At 61.5% G+C, this 24,005-nt stretch overlaps 1 protein-coding gene and 1 long non-coding RNA gene across 2 annotated transcripts; one reads left to right on the plus strand and one right to left on the minus strand.

Annotated features, from left to right (window-relative positions):
• Window positions 1-244: 244 nt before the first annotated feature.
• On the plus strand, window positions 245-22,088 carry DDX56 (DEAD-box helicase 56). The gene is made up of 14 exons (XM_054000790.1): window positions 245-318; window positions 1,480-1,641; window positions 2,719-2,879; window positions 3,511-3,681; window positions 5,664-5,754; window positions 6,751-6,995; window positions 12,170-12,284; window positions 13,140-13,282; window positions 14,711-14,805; window positions 15,882-15,955; window positions 18,502-18,591; window positions 19,719-19,824; window positions 20,637-20,725; window positions 21,968-22,088. The coding sequence occupies exons 1-14, from the start codon at window positions 256-258 to the stop codon at window positions 22,046-22,048; spliced, it is 1,686 nt and encodes a 561-aa protein (XP_053856765.1). The 5' UTR covers window positions 245-255; the 3' UTR covers window positions 22,049-22,088.
• LOC128820197 (uncharacterized) lies at window positions 21,975-22,320 on the minus strand. The gene is made up of 3 exons (XR_008440858.1): window positions 22,250-22,320; window positions 22,158-22,190; window positions 21,975-22,050 (listed from the first exon to the last, which is right to left on the minus strand). It is a non-coding gene; the product is annotated as an uncharacterized LOC128820197 (long non-coding RNA).
• Window positions 22,321-24,005: the final 1,685 nt, after the last annotated feature.

The raw sequence follows: 24,005 nt of genomic DNA on the forward strand, positions 1-24,005 counted from the left end.
AGAGTTGTCGCTGCGCTTTTTGGGGCAGGGAGGGGGTCCTGGCGCTGCAGGAATTCATCATTTGCCCAAAACCGGGCGGTTTCACCCCAAAAATCGAGCGCGGGGGCGGATTTTGGGGTGCCGGGGTGCAGTCAGTCCTCCACCGCCAGGGGGCGCTGTGCGTGCTTAGCGGCGCTCTGGCCGCGCCACCGGAAGTGTCTGTGGGCGGCGCGGCGCGGCCGGAAGTGTGTGCGTGTGGGAGGAGGAGGAGGCAAGATGGCGGCAGAGGTGGAGGAGAAGGGCTTCGAGCACATGGGGCTGGACGGGCGGCTGCTGAGGGTGAGCGGGGCGCCGGGAGGGGCGAGCGGGGCTCCGGGAAGGGCGAGCGGGGCTCCGGGAGCGGGGGGTTGGAGGGCAGCGGTGGCCGGGGACTCGTGAGGGATGTGCGGTCTCTCTGAGGGGAGGGAGCGGGGGCGGAATTTGGGGTCCCTCAGGGGACATTGGGGTCCCTTCAGGGGTGGGGTCCTTTTGGGGTCGCTCTGAGGGAAGGGGACATTGGGGACATGGGGACTTTGGGGCTCCTTTGGGGACTTTGGGGTCCTTTCGGGGGTGGGGGCCTGAGGGGACACTGGAGTCCCCTGGGTGGGGACACTGGGGTGGCACTGGGGACTGTCCCCGTGGGGTGGCACTGGGGACACTGGGGTGGCACTGGGGGATGTCCTCATGGGTGTGGGGTGGCACTGGGGGTGTGGAGTGGCACTGGGGGCTGTCCCCATGGGGTGGCACTGGGGACTGTGCCCATGGGGTGAGGTGGCACTGGGGACACTGGGGTGGCACTGGGGCTGTCCCCACGGGTGGTGGCTGTCCCCATGGGGTTTGGTGGCACTGGGGCTGTCCCCACGGGTGGCACTGGGGCTGTCCCCATGGTGGGTGGCACTGGGGCTGTCCCCATGGGTGGTGGCTGTCCCCACGGGTGGCACTGGGGCTGTCCCCACGGGTGGCACTGGGGCTGTCCCCATGGGGTGGCACTGGGGCTGTCCCCATGGGTGGTGGCTGTCCCCATGGGTGGCACTGGGGCTGTCCCCATGGGTGGTGGCTGTCCCCATGGGTGGCACTGGGGCTGTCCCCATGGGGTGGGGTGGCACTGGGGACTGTCCCCACGGTTGGTGGCTGTCCCCGTGGGGTGGCACTGGGGCTGTCCCCTTGGCTGGTGGCACCGGGGCTGTCCCCACGGTTGGTGGCACTGGGGCTGTCCCCATGGGTGTGGGTGGCACTGGGGCTGTCCCCATGGGTGGTGGCTGTCCCCATGGGTGTGGGTGGCACTGGGGGCTGTCCCCATGGGTGGTGGCACTGGGGCTGTCCCCATGGGTGTGGGTGGCACTGGGGCTGTCCCCGCGGGTGGTGGCACTGGGGCTGTCCCCTCGGGTGGCACTGAGGCTGTCCCCGTTGCTGGTGGCACCGGGGCTGTCCCCTCGGTGAGCCCGCCGCGTGTCCCCGCAGGCGGTGGCCGAGCTGGGCTGGGCGGTGCCCACGGCCATCCGGGCCCGTGCCATCCCGCTGGCACTGGAGGGCAGGGACGTGCTGGCCCGGGCCAGGACGGGCTCGGGCAAAACGGGGGCGTACGGCCTGCCCCTGCTGCACAAACTGCTGGGCATCAAGGAGGTGAGGGCACGGGGGCACGGGGGGCACGGGGGGCATGGGGGGCACGGGGCACGGGGGGCACGGGGCTGCCCCTGCTGCACAAACTGCTGGGCATCAAGGAGGTGAGGGCATGAGGGCACGGGGCACGGGGGGCACGGGGGGCACGGGGGGCACAGGGGCTGCCCCTGCTGCACAAACTGCTGGGCATCAAGGAGGTGAGGGCAGGGGGCACGGGGGGCACTGGGGGGCATGGGGCTGCCCCTGCTGCACAAACTGCTGGGCATCAAGGAGGTGAGGGCAGGGGGCACGGGGGGCACTGGGGGGCACGGGGGGCATGGGGCTGCCCCTGCTGCACAAACTGCTGGGCATCAAGGAGGTGAGGGCAGGGGGCACGGGGCACGGGGGGCATGGGGGGCACGGGGGGCACTGGGGCTGCCCCTGCTGCACAAACTGCTGGGCATCAAGGAGGTGAGGGCACGGGGGGCACGGGGGGCACGGGGGGCATGGGGGGCATGGGGGGCACAGGGGCTGCCCCTGCTGCACAAACTGCTGGGCATCAAGGAGGTGAGGGCACGGGGCATGGGGGGCACTGGGGGCATGGGGGGCACGGGGGCTGCCCCTGCTGCACAAACTGCTGGGCATCAAGGAGGTGAGGGCACGGGAGCACGGGGGCACTGGTGTCCCCAGTGTCCCCAGGGCTGGCACCAGCGGTGTCCCCGTGCCCCCGGTGACCCCACTGTCCCTTGGCCTGGCAACAGCGATGTCCCCGTGCCCCTGATGACCCTGGTGTCCCCAGGGCTGGCACCACCAGTGTCCCCGTGTCCCTGGTGACCCCGGTGTCCCCAGGGCTGGCACCAGCGGTGTCCCCGTGTCCCTGGTGACCCCGATGTCCCCGTGACCCCGGTGACCCCGGTGTCCCTCTGTCCCCGGTGACCCCGGTGTCCCTGGTGACCCCGATGTCCCCGTGCCCCCGGTGACCCCGGTGTGGCCGTGTCCCCGGTGACCCCGATGTCCCCATGTCCCTGGTGACCCCGGTTTTCCCCATGTCCCTGGTGACCCTGATGTCCCCGTGACCCCGATGTCCCCGTGTCCCCGCAGGCGTCCCCGGCGGTGCCGCAGGCCGTGCGGGCGCTGGTGCTGGTGCCCTCAGCGGAGCTGGCACGGCAGGTGGGGCACACCCTGCGCCGCCTGGCCGCCTTCTGCGCCCGCCGCCTGCGCGTGGCCGAGCTCTGCGGCCACTCGGACCTCGCTGACCAGCGGTCAGTCGCCCCCCGTGACCCCCGAGCCCCCTGACCCTGCCCAGTGTCCCCTCAGTGTCCCCGAGCCCCCCTGATCCTCCCCAGTGTCCCCTCGGTGTCCCCTCGGTGTCCCCGAGCCCCCCTGACCCTCCCCAGTGTCCCCTCGGTGTCCCCGAGCCCCCCTGACCCTGCCCAGTGTCCCCTCGGTGTCCCCTCCATGTCCCCGAGCCCCCCTGACCCTCCCCAGTGTCCCCTCGGTGTCCCCGAGCCCCCCTGACCCTGCCCAGTGTCCCCTCGGTGTCCCCTCGGTGTCCCCGAGCCCCCCTGACCCTCCCCAGTGTCCCCTCGGTGTCCCCTCGGTGTCCCCGAGCCCCCCTGACCCTCCCCATGTCCCCTCAATGTCCTGGATGTCCCCTCCATGTCCCTGACCCCTCCCTGGGTGTCCCCTCGGTGTCCCCGATCCCCCCTGACCCTCGGTGTCCCCAGGCTGGTGCTGATGGTGGTGGTGGGCACGCCGGGCCGTGTCCTGGCACACGTGGCCGGGCACAGCCTGGCGCTGCCCTTCCCTGGCTGCCCCCTGGCTGTCCCCTGGCTGTCCCCTCGGTGTCCCCTCGGTGTCCCCTCGGTGTCCCTGACCCCTCAGTGTCCCCAGGCCGGTGCTGATGGAGCAGCCGGACGTGGTGGTGGGCACGCCGGGCCGTGTCCTGGCACACGTGGCCGGGCACAGCCTGGCGCTGCGGCCGTGCCTGGAGCTGCTGGTGCTGGACGAGGCCGATCTGCTGCTCTCCTTCGGCTTCGGAGACGACATCCGGGCCCTGCTCTGGTGGGGACACGCGGGGACACGGAGGGGACAACAGGGGGACACCCAGGGGACACCCAGGGGACAGGGAGGGGACACCCGGGGGACACCCATGGGATAGGGAGGGGACACCCGGGGACAGGGAGGGGACACGCGGGGACAGGGAGGGGACACGCGGGGACAGGGAGGGGACACGCGGGGGACACCCGGGGACAGGGAGGGGACACCCGGGGACACGGGGGGACAGGGAGGGGACACCCGGGGACAGGGAGAGGACACGCGGGGGACACCCGGGGGACACCCAGGGACAGGGAAGGGACAACAGGGGGGACTGGGAGGGGACACCAAGGGACACCCAGGGGACACGGGGGGACAGGGAGGGGACACCCCCGGGACACCCGGGGACAGGGAGGGGACACCCGGGGACAGGGAGGGGACAACAGGGGGACACCAAGGGGACACCCAGGGGACACCCGGGGACAGGGAGGGGACACCCGGGGGACACCCATGGGATAGGGAGGGGACACCCATGGGGGGGACAGTGCAGGTGACAATGGGAGGCGACACTGGGGGACAATGCAGGGACACTGAGGGGACACTGGGGGACAAGGAGGGGACACCAAGGGACACCCAGGGGACACGGGGGGACAGGGAGGGGACACCCAGGGGACACCCGGGGATAGGAGGGGACACCAAGGGACACCCAGGGGACATGGGGGGACACTGGGAGACAGTGCAGGGATACTGGGGGGGACTGGGAGGGGACACAGAGGGACACCCAGGGGACATGGGGGGACACTGAGACACTGGGGGACAGGGAGGGGACACTCAGGGAACATGGGGGGACAGGGAGGGGACGCTGAGGGACACCCAGGGGACATGGGGGACACCTGGAGACACCTGGGGACATGGGGGGACACTGGGAGACACTGGGGGACAGGGAAGGGACGCTCAGGGGACACTGAACAGGGACAGGGAGGGGACACCCAGGGGACACTCAGGGGGGACAGTGTGGGTGACAATGGGAGGGGACACTGGGGGACAATGCAGGGACACCGAGGGACACCCAGGGGACACTGAGGGACACCGGGGGAGGCGGGGGGGGGGACACCAAGGGACACCCAGGGGACATGGGGGGACACTGGGGGACAGGGAGGGGACACCGAGGACACCCAGGGGACACCTGGGGGACACCCAGGGGACACGGGGGGACACTGGGGGGACACCTGGGGACATGGGGGGACATTGAGGGGACACTGAGGGGGACAGGGAGGGGACATGGGGGGACACAGGGACAGGGAGGGAGGTACTGAGGGTTTGGGGTTCCCTGAGAGGTTTGGGGTACACAGAGAGGTTTTGGGGTTCTCTGGGAGATTTTGGGGTTCCCTGAGAGGTTTGGGGGGGGTCTGTAAGATTTTGGGGTTCCCTGAGAGGTTTTGGGGGCACTGAGGTTTTGGGGTTCTGAGAGGTGCTGGGGGCACTGAGGGTTTTGGGGTCTTTGAGGTTTTGGGGTTCCCTGAGAGGTTTTGGGGTTCCCTGAGAGTTTTGAGGCGTCTGTAAGATTTCAGGGTGCACTGAGAATTGAGGGTGCACTGAGGTTTTGGGGTCTGTAAGATTTTGGGGTTCCCTGAGAGGTTTTGGGGGCACTTGAGGGTTTGGGGTCTGTAAGATTTTTTGGGGCACTGTAAGGTTTTGGGGTTCCCTGAGAGGTTTGGGGTACACTGAGAGTTTTTGGGGTTCTCTGAGAGGTTTTGGGATCTTTGAGGTTTTGGTGTTCCCTGAGAGGTTTTGGGGTTCCCTGAGAGATTTTGGGGGCACTGAGGTTTTGGAGTTCCCTGAGAGGTTTTGGGTGCACTGAGGTTTTGGGGTCTTTGAGGTTTTGGTGTTCCCTGAGAGGTTTTGGGGTCTGTAAGATTTTGGGGTGCACTGAGAATTGAGGGTGCACTGAGATTTTGGGGTCTGTAAGCTTTTGGGGTTCCCTGAGAGGTTTTGGGGTGCCCCCCCAGCCACCTGCCCAAGATCTACCAGACCCTGCTGGTGTCGGCCACGCTGAACCCCGAGCTGGAGGCGCTGCAGGAGCTGGTGCTGCACAACCCCGTGAGAAATTTGGGGTTTTGGGGGGATTTTGGGGCTTTTTTTGGGATTTTGGGGGGGATTTTGGGGCTTTTTGGGGGATTTTGGGGGGCTGCACTGAGGTTTGGGGGTTCCACAGTGAGCACAGAGATGGAGAACACCGATCCCCATTTCCCATCCCTGACCCCAAATCCTTTATCCAGGTGCAGGTCCCTCAATCCCCAATTTTGGGATTTTCACCCCAAATCCCAATTTCCAGCTGCAGATTCCCTTTCTTCAGCAGTTTCCCAGTCCCAAATTTTGGGATTTTCACCCCAAACCCCAATTCCAGCTGCAGATTCTCCCCCTGCAGCAGTTCCCCAATCCCAAATTTTGGGATTTTCACCCCAAACCCCAATTCCAGGTGCAGATTCTCTCCCTGCAGCAGTTCCCTAGTTCCCAGTTTTGGGATTTTCACCCCAGATCTGTTCCCCAGGTGCAGGTGGTGCCCCCCGAGCCCCATCTCCAACAGTTCCCCAGTGCCCAATTTTGGGATTTTCACCCCAAACCCCAATCCCAGGTGCAGGTGGTGCCCCCCGAGCCGCGCCTGCCGGGCCGTGCCCATCCCCAGCAGTTCCCCAGTTCCCAATTTTGGGATTTTCACCCCAAACCCCAATCCCAGGTGCAGATTCTCTCCCTGCAGCAGTTCCCCAGTTCCCAATTTTGGGATTTTCACCCCAGATCTGTTCCCCAGGTGCAGGTGGTGCCCCCCGAGCCGTGCCTGCCAGGCCGTGCCCATCCCCAGCAGTTCCTAGTTCCCAATATTGGGATTTTCACCCCAAACCCCTTTCCCAGGTGCAGGTTGTCCCGCCCGAGCCCCATCTCCAGCAGTTCCCCAATCCCAAATTTTGGGATTTTCACCCCAGATCTGTTTCCCAGGTGCAGGTGGTGCCCCCCGAGCCGCGCCTGCCGGGCCGTGCCCATCCCCAGCAGTTCCCCAGTTCCCAATTTTGGGATTTTCACCCCAGATCTGTACCCCAGGTGCAGGTGGTGCCCCCCGAGCCGCGCCTGCCGGGCCGTGCGCAGCTGCAGCAGTTCCAGCTGCGCTGTGGCTCCGAGGAGGACAAGTTCCTGCTGCTGGCGGCGCTGCTGAAGCTGCGGCTGCTGCGGGGCCGCGCGCTGCTCTTCACGGGCAGCCTGGCCCGCGCCTTCCGCCTCAAGCTCTTCCTGGAGCAGTTCGGCATCGCCGCCTGCGCCCTCAACCCCCAGCTGCCCGCCAGGTCCCGGTGAGCGACACGGCGACTTTGTCCTTTGGGCTCTCTGGGGTCGCTGGGGTTGTGGGAATTCCCGTTTGGGTCCTGAATCCCTGGATTTTCACCTGGTCCCATTGATTGCGGAGCTGAAATAATGGGGTGGGGTTTATGGGAATTCCCATTTGTGCCCTGAACCTCTGGCTGGCTGTGAGATCCCGGTGAGTGCTGGTGGGATTTATGGGATGGGGTTTATGGGAATTCCCGTTTGAGTCCTGAATCCCTGGGTTTTCACCTGGTCCCGTTGATTGCGGAGTGGAAATCGGGTGGGGTTTATGGGGTGGGAATTCCCGTTTGCGCTCTCAAGCTGTGGCTGCCTGTGAGATCCCGGTGAGTCCTGGTGGGGTTTGTGGGGTGGGGTTTATGGGAATTCCCGTTTGAGTCCTGAATCCCTGGATTTTCACCTGGTCCCATTGATTTCTGAGGGGAGATAATGGGATGGGATTTATGGGTTGAGATTTATGGGAATTCCCGTTTGTGCCCTGAACCTGCGGCTGCCTGTGAGATCCCGGTGAGTCCTGGTGGGGTTTACGGGGTGAGGTTTCAGGGATGGGATTTATGGGATGGGATTTATAGGGTGAGGTTTCAGGGATGGGTTTACGGGGTGGGATTTGTGGGAATTCCCGTTTGGGTCCTAAATCCCTGGGTTTTCACCTTATCCCTTTGATTTTTGAGCTGAAATAATGGGGTGAGGTTTATGGGAATTCCCATTTGAGTCCTAAATCCCTGGATTTTCACCTGGTCCCATTGATTGCGGAGTGGAAATTGGGTGGGGTTTATGGGAATTCCCGTTTGTGCCCTGAACCTGCGGCTGCCTGTGAGATCCCAGTGAGTGCTGGTGGGGTTTATGGGATGGGGTTTATGGGAATTCCCATTTGAGTCCTAAATCCCTGGATTTTCACCTGGTCCCATTGATTGCGGAGCTGAAATAATGGGGTGGGGTTTATGGGAATTCCTGTTTGGCTCCTAAATCCCTGGATTTTTTTTCACCTGATCCCATCGATTTTGGAGCTGAAAAATCGATGGGATAAATCCCACTTTGGGGTGGGGTTTATGGGATGGGATTTATGGGGTTTATGGCAATTCCCGTTTGTGCCCTGAACCTGCGGCTGCCTGTGAGATCCCGGTGAGTCCTGGTGGGATTTATGGGATGGGGTTTATGGGGTGAGGTTTCAGGGATGGGTTTATGGGGTGGGATTTGTGGGAATTCCTGTTTGAGTCCTAAATCCCTGGGTTTTCACCTGATCCCTTTGATTTTTGAGCTGAAATAATGGGGTGGGGTTTATGGGAATTCCCGTTTGAGTCCTAAATCCCTGGGTTTTCACCTGGTCCCATTGATTGCGGAGTGGAAATCGGGTGGGGTTTATGGGGTGGGAATTCCTGTTTGTGCCCTCAAGCTGTGGCTGGCTGTGAGATCCCGGTGAGTGCTGGTGGGATTTATGGGATGGGGTTTATGGGAATTCCTGTTTGGCTCCTGAATTCCTGGGTTTTCACCTGATCCTTGTGGTTTCTGAGAGGAGATAATAGGATGGGATTTATGGGTTGAGATTTATGGCAATTCCCGTTTGCGCTCTCAACCTGCGGCTGCCTGTGAGATCCCGGTGAGTCCTGGTGGGGTTTATGGGGTGGGATTTATAGGGTGAGGTTTCAGGGATGGGATTTATGGGATGGGATTTATAGGGTGAGGTTTCAGGGATGGGATTTATGGGGTGGGATTTACAGGGTGAGGTTTCAGGGATGGGTTTACGGGGTGGGATCTGTGGGAATTCCCGTGGGGCGCTGCTCTTCGCGGGCAGCCTGGCCCGCGCCTTCCGCCTCAAGCTCTTCCTGGAGCAGTTCGGCATCGCCGCCTGCGCCCTCAACCCCCAGCTGCCCGCCAGGTCCCGGTGAGCGACACGGGGACTTTGTCCTTTGGGCTCTCTGGGGTCGCTGGGGTTGTGGGAATTCCCGTCTGGGTCCTGAATCCCTGTGGTTTCACCTGGTCCCGTTGATTGCGGAGCTGAAATAATGGGGTGGGGTTTATGGGAATTCCCGTTTGTGCCCTCAAGCTGTGGCTGGCTGTGAGATCCTGGTGAGTCCTGGTGGGATTTATGGGATGGGGTTTATGGGAATTCCCCTTTGGGTCCTAAATCCCTGGATTTTCACCTGGTCCCATTGATTGCGGAGCTGAAATAACGGGGTGGGGTTTACGGGAATTCCTGTTTGGCTCCTAAATCCCTGGATTTTTTTTCACCTGATCCCATCGATTTTGGAGCTGAAAAATCGATGGGATAAATCCCACTTTGGGGTGGGGTTTATGGGATGGGATTTATGGGGTTTATGGGAATTCCCGTTTGTGCCCTCAAGCTGTGGCTGCCTGTGAGATCCCGGTGAGTGCTGGTGGGATTTATGGGATGGGGTTTATGGGAATTTTATTTTGAGTCCTAAATCCCTGGATTTTCACCTGATCCCATTGATTGTGGAGTGGAAATCGGGTGGGGTTTATGGGAATTCCCGTTTGTGCCCTGAACCTGTGGCTGGCTGTGAGATCCCGGTGAGTCCTGGTGGGGTTTGTGGGCTGGGGTTTATGGGAATTCCCGTTTGAGTCCTAAATCCCTGGATTTTTACCTGGTCCCATTGATTTTGGAGCTGAAATAATGGGGTGGGGTTTATGGGGTGGGATTTATGGGGTTTATGGCAATTCCCATTTTGAGTCCTCAAGCTGTGGCTGCCTGTGAGATCTTGGTGAGTGCTGGTGGGATTTATGGGTTGGGGTTTATGGGAATTCCCGTTTGGGTCCTGAATCCCTGGATTTTCACCTGATCCCATTGACTGCGGAGTGGAAATCGGGTGGGGTTTATCGGATGGGATTTATGGGGTTTATGGCAATTCCCGTTTGTGCCCTCAAGCTGTGGCTGGCTGTGAGATCCTGGTGAGTGCTGGTGGGGTTTATGGGATGGGGTTTATGGGAATTCCCCTTTGGCTCCTGAATCCCTGGATTTTCACCTGATCCCATTGACTTTGGAGCTGAAATAATGGGGTGGGGTTTATGGGAATTCCCGTTTGGCTCCTGAATCCCTGCGGTTTTCACCTGATCCCTTTGATTTCTGAGCTGAAATAATGGGGTGGGATTTAGGGGGTTTATGGCAACTCCCATTTTGAGTCCTCAAGCTGTGGCTGCCTGTGAGATCCCGGTGAGTGCTGGTGGGATTTATGGGGTGGGGTTTATGGGAATTCCCGTTTGAGTCCTAAATCCCTGGGTTTTCACCTGATCCCATTGACTTTGGAGCTGAAATAATGGGGTGGGGTTTATGGGGTGGGATTTATGGGGTTTATGGCAATTCCCATTTTGAGTCCTCAAGCTGTGGCTGCCTGTGAGATCCCGGTGAGTCCTGGTGGGATTTATGGGATGGGGTTTATGGGAATTCCCGTTTGAGTCCTAAATTCCTGGGTTTTCACCTGATCCTTGTGGTTTCTGAGAGGAGATAATGGGATGGGATTTATGGGTTGAGATTTATGGCAATTCCCGTTTGTGCCCTGAACCTGTGGCTGCCTGTGAGATCCCGGTGAGTGCTGGTGGGGTTTATGGGATGGGGTTTATGGGAATTCCCGTTTGAGTCCTAAATTCCTGGGTTTTCACCTGATCCTTGTGGTTTCTGAGAGGAGATAATGGGATGGGATTTATGGGTTGAGATTTATGGCAATTCCCGTTTGCGCTCTCAACCTGCGGCTGCCTGTGAGATCCCGGTGAGTGCTGGTGGGGTTTATGGGATGGGGTTTATGGGAATTCCCGTTTGAGTCCTAAATCCTTGCGGTTTTACCTGATCCCATTGATTCCTGAGCTGAAATAATGGGATGGGGTTTATGGGGTGGGATTTATGGGATGGGATTTATGGGGTTTATGGCAATTCCCATTTGAGTCCTCAATCCTCAGCTGCCTGTGAGATCCCGGTGAGTGCTGGTGGGATTTATGGGGTGGGGTTTATGGGAATTCCCGCTTGTGCCCTCAATCCCTGTCCCTGTCCCAGGTAGCACTGACATGTCCCTGTCCCTGTCCCCACCAGTGCCACTGCTGATGTCCCTGTCCCTGTCCCAGGTGGCACTGCAATGTCCCTGTCCCTGTCCCCACAGGTGCCACTGCAGTGTCCCTGCAGGTGGCACTGCAATGTCCCTGTCCCTGTCCCCACAGGTGCCACTGCTGATGTCCCTGTCCCTGTCCCTGTCCCCCCAGGTGCCACTGCAGTGTCCCTGCAGGTGGCACTGCAATGTCCCTGTCCCCCCAGGTGCCACTGCAGTGTCCCTGCAGGTGGCACTGCAATGTCCCTGTCCCCCCAGGTGCCACTGCAGTGTCCCTGCAGGTGGCACTGCAATGTCCCTGTCCCTGTCCCCCCAGGTGCCACTGCAGTGTCCCTGTCCCTGCAGGTGCCACTGCAATGTCCCTGTCCCTGTCCCCCCAGGTGCCACTGCAGTGTCCCTGTCCCTGCAGGTGCCACTGCAATGTCCCTGTCCCAGGTGGCACTGCAATGTCCCTGTCCCTGTCCCCACAGGTGCCACTGTAGTGTCCCTGCAGGTGGCACTGCAATGTCCCTGTCCCTGTCCCCACAGGTGCCACTGTAGTGTCCCTGCAGGTGGCACTGCAATGTCCCTGTCCCTGTCCCCGCAGGTGCCACCGCTGATGTCCCTGTCCCTGTCCTTGTCCCCCCAGGTGCCACTGCAGTGTCCCTGCAGGTGGCACTGCAATGTCCCTGTCCCCCCAGGTGCCACTGCAGTGTCCCTGCAGGTGGCACTGCAATGTCCCTGTCCCCCCAGGTGCCACTGCAGTGTCCCTGTCCCTACAGGTGGCACTGCAATGTCCCTGTCCCCACAGGTGGCACTGCAATGTCCCTGTCCCTGTCCCTGTCCCCACAGGTGCCACTGCAATGTCCCTGCAGGTGGCACTGCAATGTCCCTGTCCCTGTCCCTGTCCCCCCAGGTGCCACTGCAATGTCCCTGCAGGTGGCACTGCAATGTCCCTGTCCCTGTCCCCCCAGGTGCCACTGCAGTGTCCCTGCAGGTGCCACTGCAATGTCCCTGTCCCTGTCCCTGTCCCCCCAGGTGGCACTGCAATGTCCCTGTCCCCCCAGGTGCCACTGCTGATGTCCCTGTCCCTGTCCCTGTCGCTGTCCCCCCAGGTGCCACGTCATCGCGCAGTTCAACCGCGGTCTCTACGATTTCATCGTGGCCACCGACGAGGAGGGGCCGGCAGAGCCCCCGCGGCACCGCCTGGCGCGGGGGGGACACGGCCAGGTCAGCCTGGGGACATTGGGGACACGGCCAGGTCAGCCTGGGGACACCGGGGACACTGGGGACACGGCCAGGTCAGCCTGGGGACACCGGGGGTGGCACTGGGGACACGGCCAGGTCAGCCTGGGGACACCGGGGACACTGGGGTGGCACTGGGGACACTGGGGACACTGGGGACACCGGGGTGGCACTGGGGACACGGCCAGGTCAGCCTGGGGACATTGGGGACACTGGGGTGGCACTGGGGACACTGGGGACAGCCAGGTCAGCTTGGGAACGCTGGGGACAGCAGGGTGGCACTGGGGACAGCCCCCACAGTGTCCCCATGTCCCTGATTGTCCCCGTGTCCCCAGGAAGGGTGGCAGGAGGGGACAGTCCCCGCAGTGTCCCTGAGTGTCCCTGAGTGTCCCTGACTGTCCCCATGTCCCTGATTGTCCCCGTGTCCCCAGGAAGGGTGGCAGGAGGGGACAGTCCCCCGCAGTGTCCCTGATTGTCCCTGAGTGTCCCTGTGTCCCCTCAGGAAGGGTGGCAGGAGGGGACAGTCCCCGCAGTGTCCCTGAGTGTCCCTGATTGTCCCCGTGTCCCCAGGAAGGGTGGCAGGAGGGGACAGTCCCCGCAGTGTCCCTGAGTGTCCCCGTGTCCCCCCAGGAAGGGTGGCAGGAGGGGACAGTCCCCGCAGTGTCCCTGAGTGTCCCCGTGTCCCCCCAGGAAGGGTGGCAGGAGGGGACAGCCCCCGCAGTGTCCCTGATTGTCCCCGTGTCCCCAGGAAGGGTGGCAGGAGGGGACAGTCCCCGCAGTGTCCCTGAGTGTCCCTGATTGTCCCCGTGTCCCTGAGTGTCCCCATGTCCCCCCAGGAAGGGTGGCAGGAGGGGACAGCCCCCGCAGTGTCCCCAGGACCCCGAGTTCGGGGTCTCTCGTGGCATCGATTTCCAGAACGTCGCCGCCGTCATCAACTTCGATGTCCCCAACTCGGTGGAGACCTACATCCACCGCGTGGGCAGGTGTGTCACTGTGTCACCTGTCACCTGTCACCTTGTCACCTGTCACCTGTGTGTCACCTGTGTGTCACCTGTGTCACCTCTGTCACCTCTGTCACCTCTGTGTCACCTCTGTGTCACCTGTGTGTCACCTCTGTGTCACCTCTGTGTCACCTCTGTGTCACTGTGTCATCTGTGTCACCCTGTGTGTCACCTGTGTGTCACCTGTGTGCCACCTGTGTCACCTGTGTGTCACCTCTGTGTCACCTGTGTGTCACCTGTGTGTCACCTCTGTGTCACCTCTGTGTCACTGTGTCATCTGTGTCACCCTGTGTGTCACCTGTGTGTCACCTGTGTGCCACCTGTGTCACCTGTGTGTCACCTCTGTGTCACCTGTGTGTCACCTGTCACGTGTGTCACCTGTGTCACCTGTGTCACCTCTGTGTCACCTGTCACCTTGTCACCTGTGTCACCTGTCACCTGTGTGTCACCTGTGTCATCTGTGTCACTGTGTCACCTGTCACCTGTGTGTCACCTGTGTCATCTGTGTCACTGTGTCACCTGTGCTGCCCACCTGTGACAGTGGGGTCACCTGTGTCACCACAGTGTCCCCAGGGTGTCCCCAAGGTCCTTAACGTCCCTGTCCCCATCGTCCCGGTGTCCCTGTCCCAGGTGTCCCAGGTGTCCCCAGGGTGTCCCTGTCCCAGGGGTGTCCCAGGTGTCCCCAGAGTGTCCCAGGTGTCCCCAGGTGTCCCAGGTGTCCCCAGGTGTCCCTGTCCCAGGGGTGTCCCAGGTGTCCCCAGGGTGTCCCCAGGGTGTCCCAGGTGTCCCTGTCCCAGGTGTCCCTGCAGTGTCCCAAGGGGTGTCCCCAGGTGTCCCAGGTGTCCCCTGTCCCAGGTGTCCCAGGTGTCCCCAGGGTGTCCCAGGTGTCCCAGGTGTCCCCAGGTGTCCCAGGTGTCCCAGGTGTCCCCAGGGTGTCCCAGGTGTCCCAGGTGTCCCCAGGTGTCCCCAGGTGTCCCAGGTGTCCCCAGGGTGTCCCAGGTGTCCCAGGTGTCCCCAGGTGTCCCAGGTGTCCCAGGTGTCCCCAGGGTGTCCCAGGTGTCCCAGGTGTCCCCAGGGTGTCCCAGGTGTCCCAGGTGTCCCCAGGTGTCCCCAGGTGTCCCAGGTGTCCCAGGTGTCCCCAGGGTGTCCCAGGTGTCCCCAGGGGTGTCCCTGTCCCAGGAGTCCCCAGGGTGTCCCTGTCCCAGGTGTCCCCAGGGGTGTCCCCAGGTGTCCCAGGTGTCCCCAGGGTGTCCCAGGTGTCCCCGCAGTGTCCCCAGGGTGTCCCTGTCCCAGGGTGTCGAGTCCCCAGGGGTGTCCCTGCAGTGTCCCCAGGGTGTCCCAGGGTGTCCCCAGGGTGTCCCAGGTGTCCCCAGGTGTCCCCGCAGTGTCCCCAGGTGTCCCTGTCCCCAGGACGGCGCGCGGGGACAGCCCTGGCACGGCGCTGACGCTGGCACTGCCCGACGAGCTCGAGGGGCTGCGGCGCATCGAGGACGCGCTGGCAGCAGGTGGCACCTGGGGACACCGGGGGGACACCGGGGGGGTCTGGGGACACTGGGGGGGTTTGGGGACACTGGGGGGAGTTTGGGGACACCGGGGGGACACCGGGGAGGTCTGGGGACACTGGGGGGGGTTTGGGGACACTGGGGGGGGGTTGGGGACACTGGGGGGGGTTTGGGGACACTGGGGGGACACTGGAGGGGAGTTTGGGGACACCGGGGGAGTTTGGGGACACTGGGGGGGTTTGGGGACACTGGAGGGAGTTTGGGGACAGTGGGGGGCCACTGGGGGGGTTGGGGGACACTGGAGGGGGGTTTGGGGACACTGGGGGGGTTGGGGACACTGGGTGGATACTGGAGGGGGGTTTGGGGACACTGGGGGGACACTGGGGGGACACTGAGGGGACACTGGGGGAGAGTTTGGGGACATTTTGGGGGCTTTGGGGACACTGGGGGGACACTGAGGGGACACTGGGGGGGGTTTGGGGACACTGAGGGGATACTGGAGGGGGGTTTGGGGACATTGGGGGGGGCTTGGGGACACTGGGGTGGCTTTGGGGACACTGAGGGGAGTTTGGGGACAGTGGGGGGGGCTTGGGTACACTGGGGGGGTTGGGGACACTGGAGGGGAGTTTGGGGACACTGGAGCGGGCTTGGGGACACGGGGGGGTTTGGGTACACTGAGGGGACACTGGGGTGGCTGTGGGGACACTGAGGGGGTTTGGGGACACCGGGGTGGCTGTGGGGACACCGGGGTGGCTGTGGGGACACGGAGGTGACGTTGGTGACACCGCGGTGTCCCCAGAGGACGGGCAGTCCCTGCTGCAGCCGTGTGAGTTCCACAGGGGGGTTTGGGGACACCGGGGTGGCTGTGGGGACACCGAGGGGACACCGAGGGGGTCTGGGGACACGGAGGTGACGTTGGTGACACCGCGCTGTCCCCAGAGGACGGGCAGTCCCTGCTGCAGCCGTGTGAGTTCCACAGGGGGGTTTGGGGACACCGGGGTGGCCGTGGGGACACCGAGGGGACACCGAGGGGGTCTGGGGACACGGAGGTGACGTTGGTGACACCGCGCTGTCCCCAGAGGACGGGCAGTCCCTGCTGCAGCCCTACGAGTTCCGCATGGAGGAGATCGAGACGCTGCGGTACCGCTGCAGGGTGGGGACACCGGGGACACCGCGGGGACAGCGGGGGGGACAGAGGGGACAGTGGGGACAGAGGGGGGACAGAGGGGACACCGGGGGGACAGAGGGGACAGCGAGGACACTGGGGGGACAGAGGGGACAGTGGGGACACCGGGGACACCGGGGGGACAGCGGGGGGGACAGAGGGGGGACAGAGGGGACACCGGGGGGACAGCGGGGGGACAGCGGGGACAGAGGGGGGACAGAGGGGGGACAGCGGGGACAGTGGGGACACCGGGGACACCGGGGGGACAGAGGGGACAGCGGGGGATAGCGGGGGGACACCGGGGACACCGGGGGGACAGAGGGGACAGCGGGGGATAGCGGGGGGACACCGGGGACACCGGGGGGACAGAGGGGACAGCGGGGGGATAGCGGGGGGACACCGGGGACACCGGGGGGACAGAGGGGACACTGAGGGGACACCAGGGGGACAGTGGGGACACCGGGGACACCGGGGGGACAGAGGGGACAGTGGGGGGGCTGGTGTCCCCTCCTGAGGATGCCATGGGGGTGTCCTGGTGTCCCCAATGACATTGCCATATCCCTGTGATGTCCCCAACGATGTCCCCAATGTCCCCAGTGATGTCCCCAGCAGGACGCCATGCGCGCCGTCACCAAGCAGGCCTGGCCCAATGTCCCAATGTCCCCAATGGTGTCCCCATGTCCCCTGTGATGTCCCCAATGTCCCCATGTCCCCTGTGATGTCCCCAATGTCCCAATGCTGTCCCCAATGTCCCCAATGTCCCCAATGTCCCAGTGATGTCCCCAATGTCCCAATGTCCCAATGTCCCCAATGTCCCCAATGTCCCCAATGTCCCAATGATGTCCCCAATGTCCCCATGTCCCCAATGTCCCCAATGCTGTCCCCAGGACGCCATGTGCGCCGTCACCAAGCAGGCCTGGCCCAATGTCCCCAATGTCCCCAATGTCCCTGTGATGTCCCCAATGTCCCTGTGATGTCCCAATGTCCCCAATGTCCCCAATGTCCCCAATGATGTCCCCAATGTCCCCAATGGTGTCCCCAATGTCCCCAATGATGTCCCCAATGTCCCCGTGTCCCCAGGACGCCATGTGCGCCGTCACCAAGCAGGCCTGGCCCAATGTCCCAATGTCCCCAATGTCCCCAATGTCCCTGTGATGTCCCCAATGTCCCCAATGTCCCAGTGATGTCCCCAATGTCCCCAATGGTGTCCCCAATGTCCCAATGTCCCCAATGTCCCTGTGATGTCCCCAATGTCCCCAATGTCCCCAGTGTCCCCAATGGTGTCCCCATGTCCCCAGGACGCCATGCGTGCCGTCACCAAGCAGGCCTGGCCCAATGTCCCCAATGTCCCCAATGTCCCTGTGATGTCCCCAATGTCCCCATGCTGTCCCCAATGTCCCCAATGGTGTCCCCAATGCTGTCCCCAGGACGCCATGCGTGCCGTCACCAAGCAGGCCTGGCCCAATGTCCCCAATGTCCCCAATGTCCCCAGTGATGTCCCCAATGTCCCCAATGTCCCCAATGGTGTCCCCATGTCCCCAATGATGTCCCCAATGATGTCCCCAATGTCCCAGTGATGTCCCCAATGTCCCCAGCAGGACGCCATGCGCGCCGTCACCAAGCAGGCCTGGCCCAATGTCCCAATGTCCCTGTGATGTCCCCAATGTCCCCAATGTCCCCAATGTCCCCAGTGATGTCCCCATGTCCCCAATGATGTCCCCAATGGTGTCCCCATGTCCCCAGCAGGACGCCATGCGTGCCGTCACCAAGCAGGCCTGTCCCAATGTCCCCAATGTTCCCAATGTCCCCAATGTCCCAATGTCCCAATGTCCCCAATGATGTCCCCAATGATGTCCCCAATGTCCCCAACGATGTCCCCAATGTCCCCAATGTCCCCAGCAGGACGCCATGTGCGCCGTCACCAAGCAGGCCTGGCCCAATGTCCCCAATGTCCCCAATGTCCCAGTGATGTCCCCAATGTCCCCAATGTCCCCAGGACGCCATGCGTGCCGTCACCAAGCAGGCCTGGCCCAATGTCCCAATGTCCCAATGTCCCCAATGTCCCAGTGATGTCCCCAATGGTGTCCCCAATGTCCCCATGTCCCCAGGACGCCATGCGCGCCGTCACCAAGCAGGCCTGGCCCAATGTCCCCAATGTCCCCAGTGATGTCCCCAATGTCCCCAACGATGTCCCCAATGTCCCCAGCAGGACGCCATGCGTGCCGTCACCAAGCAGGGCCTGGCCCAATGTCCCAATGTCCCTGTGATGTCCCCAATGTCCCTGTGATGTCCCCAATGTCCCCAATGTCCCAATGATGTCCCCAATGTCCCCAATGTCCCCAGTGATGTCCCCAATGTCCCCAATGATGTCCCCAGTGATGTCCCCATGTCCCCATGTCCCCAATGGTGTCCCCATGTCCCCAGCAGGACGCCATGCGCGCCGTCACCAAGCAGGCCTGGCCCAATGTCCCCAATGTCCCAGTGATGTCCCCAATGTCCCAATGTCCCCAATGGTGTCCCCGTGTCCCCAGCAGGACGCCATGCGCGCCGTCACCAAGCAGGCCGTGCGCGAGGCGCGGCTGCGGGAGCTGCGCCAGGAGCTGCTCAACTGCGAGAAGCTCAAGGTGAGAGAGGGCCCAGGGTGGGGAAAAAAGCAGCAAAATTGGGAAAAACAGCAAAAAATGGGGAAAAAAACAGCAAAATTGGGAAAAACAGCAAAAATGGGGAAAAAACAACAAAATTGGGAAAAACAGCAAAAAATGGGGAAAAACCAGCAAAATTGGGAAAAACAGCAAAAAATGGGGGAAAACAACCAAAAATGGGGAAAAAACACCCAAAAAATGGGGAAAAACCAGCAAAATTGGGAAAAACAGCAAAAAATGGGGAGAAACAACCAAAAATGGGGAAAATACACCCAAATTGGGGAAAAAACAACAAAATTGGGGTAAAAAACACCCAAAAATGGGGAAAAAAACACCCAAAATGGGGAAAAAAAACTCCCAAAATTGGGGAAAAAACAACAAAATTGGGAAAAACAGCAAAATTGGGAAAAACAACAAAAAATGGGGAAAAAACCAACAAAATTGGGGAAAAAAACAACAAAATTGGGGAAAAAAAAAACAACAAAAAATGGGGAGAAATACCCAAAATTGGGGAAAAAAACCCCAAATTTGGGTAAAAACCCCAAAATTGGGGAGAAAAAACCCTAAAATTGGCGTGAAAATTAAGTAAGGATTAATTACAGATTAATTAAGCGCTAATTAACGAATTCCAGGTGTGTTTTGAGGACAACCCGCGGGACCTGCAGGCGCTGAGGCACAACCGGGCCCTGCCCCTTGATGAACAATTAATTAATGACCAATTAACGATCAATTAAGGGTTAATGAAGGGTTAATTAAGGATTAATTAACGATTAATTAACGAATTCCAGGTGTGTTTTGGGGACAACCCGCGGGACCTGCAGGCGCTGAGGCACGACCGGGCCCTGCCCCTTGATGAACAATTAATTAATGACCAATTAACGATCAATTAAGGGTTAATTAATGATTAATTAATGATTAATGAACAATTAATTAATGTTGCAGGTGTATTTTGAGGACAACCCGCGGGACCTGCAGGCGCTGAGGCACGACCGGGCCCTGCCCCTTGATGAACAATTAATTAATGACCAATTAATGATTGTTTAATGATCAATTAAGGGTTAATTAAGGATTAATTAATGATTAATTAATGATTAATTAATGAATTCCAGGTGTATTTTGAGGACAACCCGCGGGACCTGCAGGCGCTGAGGCACGACCGGCCCCTGCACCCGGCCAGCGTGCAGCCGCACCTGCGCCACGTGCCCGACTACCTGGGTACCCGCACGGGCATGAAACGGGCACACGGCGGGCACAGACGGGCACACAGCGGGCACAGACGGGCACAAATGGGGAAAAACGGGGAAAAACGGGGACAAAATGGGGGAAAACGGGCACAAAATGGGGAAAAACTGGCACAAAATGGGGGAAAAAATGGGCACAGATGGGCACAAAATGGGGAAAAATGGGCACAAAATGGGGAAAAATTGGCACAAAATGGGGAAAAATTGGCACAAAACCAAATTTGGGGAGAAATGGGAAAAAACGGCCACAAAATGGGCACAAACCGGGCACGAAATGGGCACGAAATGGGCACAAACGGGAACAAAATGGGCACAAAGACCGAATCAGGGAGAAATGGGAAAAAACGGGCACAAAATGGGCACAAATGGGAACAAAATGGGCACAAAGACCAAATTTGGGGAGAAATGGGAAAAAACGGGCACAAAATGGGCACAAACCGGGCACAAAATGGGGAAAATGGGAATTTTGGGACAAAATGGGAGTTTGGGGTACATTTGGGGTTTTGGGTGGTTTTGGGGTGGAAATGGGGTCCATTTGGGGGTTTGGGTGGTTTTGGGGTACGTTTGGGGTTTTGGGTGGTTTTGGGGTCCATTTGGGGTTTTGGGTGGTTTTGGGGTCCATTTGGGGTCCATTTGGGGTCCATTTGGGGTTTTGGGGTGGTTTTGGGGTAACTTTGGGGTTCAGGGCTGGTTTTGGGGTAACTTTGGGGTACGTTTGGGGTTTTTGGGGTCCATTTGGGCTCAGGGGTGTTTTTGGGGTGCCCTGACCCCGGTTTTGCCCCCCAGTGCCCCCCAGCCTCCGCGGCGTCGCCGACCCCAACCCCAAAAAGAGAAAATGTCCCCGAGGGGGCGGGGCCCGACGGGCGGGGAGCAAGGTGAGGGACCCCAAAAATCCCCCCAAAATCCCCCAAATTCCCCAAAATCCCCCAAAAATCCCCCTCAAAATCCCCCCGAACCCCCAAATCCCAAAATCCTCCAAATTCCCCCAAATCCCCCCAACATCCCCCTCAAAATCCCCCCAAAATCCCCCAAAAATCCACCCCGAACCCCAAAAATCACCCCAAACCCCCAAATTCCCCAAAATCCCCCCCAAAATCTCCCAAATTCCCCAAAATCCCTCCAAAATCCCCCGAACCCCAAAAATCCCCCAAACCCCAAAAATCACCCCGAACCCCCAAAATCCCCCTCAAAATCCCCCAAAAATCCCCCAAAAATCCCCCTGAAAATCCCCAAAATCTCCCAAAATCATCCCAAAATCCCCCCAAAATCTCCCTAAAACCCCCCCCCCAAAATCCTCCAAAAATCCCAAAAATCCCCCCAAAAATCTCCCCAAAATCCCCCAACCCCCTCCCAAAATCCCTCTAAAATCCCCCAAAATTGCCCAAAAATCCCCAAAATCCCCAAAACATCCCCTAAAATCCCAAAAAAATCCCCCAAAATCCGCCAAACCCCCCCAAAAATCCCCAAACCTCCCCAAAAATTCCCCCAAATCACCAAAAATCCCAAAAAAACCCTAAAATCCTCCAAAAATGCCCCAAAAATCCCCCTAAAAACCCCCCAAACCCTCCCAAAATTGCCCAAAAATCCCCCAAAATCTCCCTAAAATCCTCCAAAAATCCCCCAAATCCCCCCAAAAAAAAACCCAAAAATCCCCCAAAATCTCCCTAAAATCCCCCAAAATCCCCCAACCCCCCCCGAAATCTCCCAAAATCCCAAAAAAATCCCCTAAAATCCTCCAAAAATCCCCCCCAAAATTCCCCAAAATCCTCCAAACCCCCCCAAAAATCCCCCAAATCCTCAAAAAAATCCCCCAAAATCCCCCAAAATCCTCCCAAAATCCTCCCAAAAATACCCCAAATCCTCCAAAAATTCCCCCAAATTCCCCCAAAATCCTCCAAAATCCCCCCAAAATCCCCCCAAACCCTCCTAAAATCCCCCAAAATCCCCATGAACCACCCAAAATCCCCCAAAAATCCCCCAAAATCCCCAAAAAAATCCCCCAAAAATCCCCAAAATTCCCAAAAAAATCCCCAAAATCCCCCAAAAATCCCCCAAAAAAATCCCCAAAATCCCCCAAAAAATCCCAACCCCCCCTGACCTCTCCTGTCCCGCGGCAGCCGCGCGGCTCCGGGAACCCCCTGCAGAGCTTCCGCTTCGCCCGGCGCGGGCACGGCCGGGCACGGCCGGGCACCAACTGAGACTGGCACACCTGGGCACGGCCGGGCACCGACTGACACCGGCACACCTGGGCACCTGGGCACGGCCGGGCACCAACTGAGCACCTGGAACACCCCCTGAGCCGGGCACACCTGGGCACGGCCGGGCACGGCCGGGCACCAACTGAGACCAGCACACCTGGGCACCTGGGCAAGGCCGGGCACCAACTGACACCGGCACACCTGGGCACCTGGGCACGGCCGGGCACCAACTGAGACCGGCACACCTGGCACACCTGGGCACGGCCGGGCACGGCCGGGCACCAACTGACACCGGCACACCTGGGCACCCCCTGAGCACCTGGAGCACCCCCTGAGCCGGGCACACCTGGGCACGGCCGGGCACGGCCGGGCACCGAGACCGGCACACCTGGGCACCCCCTGGGCACCTGGAGCACCCCCTGAGCCTGGCACACCTGGGCACAGCCGGGCATGGCCGGGCACCGACTGAGCACCTGGAACACCTGGGCACCTGGAACACCACCTGAGCCTGGCACACCTGGGCACAGCTGGGCACAGCCGGGCACCGACTGACACAGGCACACCTGGATCACCTGGAACACCCCCTGAGCCTGGCACAGCGGGCACCGCCTGAGCACCTGGCACACCTGGGGGCAGCGGGCACCGCCTGAGCCTGGCACGGCTGGGCACACCTGTGGACACACCTGGGCACCCCCTGAGCCCATGGGGGCACCTGGGCACAGCCGGGGGCACCCCCTGAGCCCGCTGGCGACCTGGGGGCACACCTGGGGGCACACCTGGGCACCCCCTGAGCCTGGGCACGCCCTGGTGCCACCACGGCCACGCCCTGACCCCCCCAGTGCCACCCTGGGGACCCGGCTGTCACCTGCTGTGCCACGCTGGGGACACCAGTGCCACCCTGTCACCCCCTGTACCACCCTGGTGCCACCCTGTGCCACCCTGGGGGCCCGGCCGTCACCCCCTGTGCCCCCCCGTGCCCCCCCCGGCGGTTGGTGACAAATAAAGGTGCCAAGTTGTGCCCTGGCATCCCCTGGTGTCCCTTGGTGTGTTGGGGCCGGGCACGGTGCCAGGCGGGCGTGGGTGCCACGGCGGGGCCGGGCTGGGCAAAGGTGCCAGGGCGGGACCCCCTGCTCTGTGCCCCCTGCTCTGTGCCCCTTTCTGTGCCCCCCTGCTCTGTGCCCCCTGCTCTGTGCCCCTTTCTGTGCCCCCCTGTCTGTGCCCAAGGCCACCAACAGCGGGACGAGGACACCCAAGGGTGGCACCGGGGGCATCGGGAGGCTGGCACCCCTGGGGACATGTGGGGGTGGCACTGAGATGGCATCTGGGGGCTGGCACCCCCTGCGGGGACACATGGGAGGGGTGAGGGTGGCATCGGGGACCCTGGAGGGGGCAGGGGTGGCATCGGGGGCGGGCACCCCTGGCGACACTGGTGGGGGGTGAGGGTGGCAGCGGGGGGCTGGCACCACGAGGGGACACCCGAGGGTGGCAGTGATGGCATCAGGGGCCTGGCACCCCCGGGGGACATTGGAGGGATACGTGGGGGTGGCACCGATGGCATCGGGGGCCTGGCAACCCCTGGGGGCACTGGTGGGGGGTGAGGGTGGCATCGGGGCGCTGGCACTCCTGGGGACACGTGGGGATGGCAGTGATGGCATCTGGGGGCTGGCACCCCTGAGGACATGTGGGGGTGGCACTGAGATGGCATCTGGGGGCTGGCACACCCTGCGGGGACACGCGGGAGGGGTGAGGGTGGCACTGGGTGCCTGGCACCCCTGGGGACACTGAGGGGTGGCACTGGGACACGCGGGGCTGGCACCGGTGGCATCGAGGGGCTGGCACCCCTGGGGACACTGGGGGCACGCCCGAGGGTGGCACCGATGGCACTGGGGGGCTGGCACCCCTCGGGGGGACACTCGAGGGTGGCACCGGGACACTCGAGGGTGGCACCGCCCCGCCC

The sequence above is a fragment of the Vidua macroura genome, chromosome 28 (assembly GCF_024509145.1).
Source record: "Vidua macroura isolate BioBank_ID:100142 chromosome 28, ASM2450914v1, whole genome shotgun sequence".
NCBI classification, from domain to species: Eukaryota; Metazoa; Chordata; class Aves; order Passeriformes; family Viduidae; genus Vidua; species Vidua macroura.